Source organism: Myotis davidii, unplaced genomic scaffold (assembly GCF_000327345.1).
Source record: "Myotis davidii unplaced genomic scaffold, ASM32734v1 scaffold77, whole genome shotgun sequence".
In the NCBI taxonomy this organism is placed as follows: Eukaryota; Metazoa; Chordata; class Mammalia; order Chiroptera; family Vespertilionidae; genus Myotis; species Myotis davidii.
In genome coordinates, this window is record NW_006289713.1 from 3410333 (window position 1) to 3412320 (window position 1988).

At 55.2% G+C, this 1988-nt stretch overlaps 1 protein-coding gene across 1 annotated transcript in view; it reads left to right on the plus strand.

The window, feature by feature from the left end:
* The first annotated feature begins 1868 nt into the window (after nucleotides 1-1868).
* The window catches only part of KLHDC4 (kelch domain containing 4), a 52354-nt gene continuing 52234 nt past the window's right edge, over nucleotides 1869-1988 (plus strand). The window contains 1 exon segment of the mRNA XM_015562969.1: nucleotides 1869-1979. Within this exon segment, the coding sequence (XP_015418455.1) occupies nucleotides 1881-1979 (99 nt within the window). The 5' untranslated portion in view covers nucleotides 1869-1880.

Sequence of the window (1988 nt, forward strand, 5' to 3'; positions counted from 1 at the left end):
ATCCAGTCTCCCGGAAGATCTCCTGGTCTAATTAGCATATTAGCCTTTTATTAGTATAGACTAGTGGCCCAGCTCGTGAAATTGTGCACAGTAGGCTGCCCACTGTGGAAGCCAGCGGGAGCTGTGCTGCTTCTGTGGGAGGGAGGCAGGAGCCATGGTGCACCCGCGGGAGGGAGGCGGGAGGTCCTGCTGCACTGTGGGACCCAGAGTCAAGTCCTGCTGAGCCACGGGACCCAGAGTCAAGTCCCCACCCACCCGCATGCTCCATGCACCTCCTGGTGACCATAACAGCGTCACGACCACAGGCCTTTTATGATATATTATATATACTAGAGGCCTGGTGCATGAATTCGTGCACCAGTGGCATCCCTTATCGTGGCCTGTGGGGATCGGGCTGAAACCAGCAGTCCAACACCGCCTGCCACTCCTGCATGCCACTCCTGCTCATCCTGGCCCCGCTATGCCTGCTGCTGCCCCCGCTCAGTAGGCTTGCTGCCGCTGCACTGTGGTCTCTGGGCTGCGGTGGTCAGCCATGAGCCCTGCATCTGGCACCCGTCTGTCAGCTGAGCGGTGCTCCCGCTTTAGGAGTGCACTGAACACCATGGGTAAGCTCCTGTGTTGAATGTCTGTACCCTGGTAGTCAGTGCGCATCATAATGACCGGTTATCCCTTATCGTGGCCTGTGGGGATCGGGCTGAAACCAGCAGTCCAACACCGCCTGCCACTCCTGCATGCCACTCCTGCTCATCCTGGCCCCGCTATGCCTGCTGCTGCCCCCGCTCAGTAGGCTTGCTGCCGCTGCACTGTGGTCTCTGGGCTGCGGTGGTCAGCCATGAGCCCTGCATCTGGCACCCGTCTGTCAGCTGAGCGGTGCTCCCGCTTTAGGAGTGCACTGAACACCATGGGTAAGCTCCTGTGTTGAATGTCTGTACCCTGGTAGTCAGTGCGCATCATAATGACCGGTTGCTTAGGCTTTTATATAAATAGAGGATTTGAATAAAATACTGAAGTGTCCTAGGGTTCAGTTCTAGTTCCTCAGGCTTGATAAACTAACTACCCTTGGAGGGGAGGTGTGATTAGTCCTACTCTACCAATGAAGAAACAAGTCCTCTAACACAGGACATTTGAGGAAAGTCATGTAGAAAGCGGAATGGCAGGGTTGTATTTTTCTTTCTTTTTGAATATATTTTTATTGATTTCAAGAGAGAGAGAGAGAGAGAGAGAAACATCAATGATGAGAGAGAATCACTGATTGGCTGCCTCCTGCAGGCCCCCCGACTGGGGATGGCAATCTTGGCCTGTGCCCTGACCTGACCAGGAATCGAACCTGGGACTCTTCAGTCTGCAGACCAATGCTGTATCCACTAAGTCAAAACGGCTACGGCAGGTTTGCGTTTTTATTGATGAGCAAAATATCCTCAGGACCTAACAGTACTGGGGCATTTTGTTTGGGAAAAAGGATTGTCTTCACGTCTGTAAATTCCTGTAAGTGCACGCACCGCTTTCTGGGGTTGAAGCCAGAAATAATCATTTCATTTCCGAAAGGGTCCCAGGTAGAAGAAATGTCGCTTCCTTACAAGTCACCAATTGGGTCGCTCTACGCAGGGCTAAGCACTGTGCCAGATGCAGTAAACTTGAAAGCCAGCCTTCAAGGAAAGGACGCAGGGAGAGGGCAGCCGGGGCAGGCCACTACTTCGGGCGGAGCCAGCCCCAGCAGGAGGCCCTCCTGCTCATTTCCATATATTGTGAAATAAAGCCGCGGAGCCCGGAAGTGACGTACTTCCGCGCGCCGGCTCACGAACACGTACTTCCGGCGCGCCGCGCGCCGCGCGCTGCTTGACACCAGCCTCGGTGTCCCGGGGCCGCCTCAGACCGGCACGATGGGCAAGAAGGGCAAGAAAGAGAAGAAGGGCCGCGGGGCGGAGAAGACGGCCGCCAAAATGGAGAAGAAGGTGTCCAAGCGCTCGCGGAAGGAGGAGGTGAGCGGG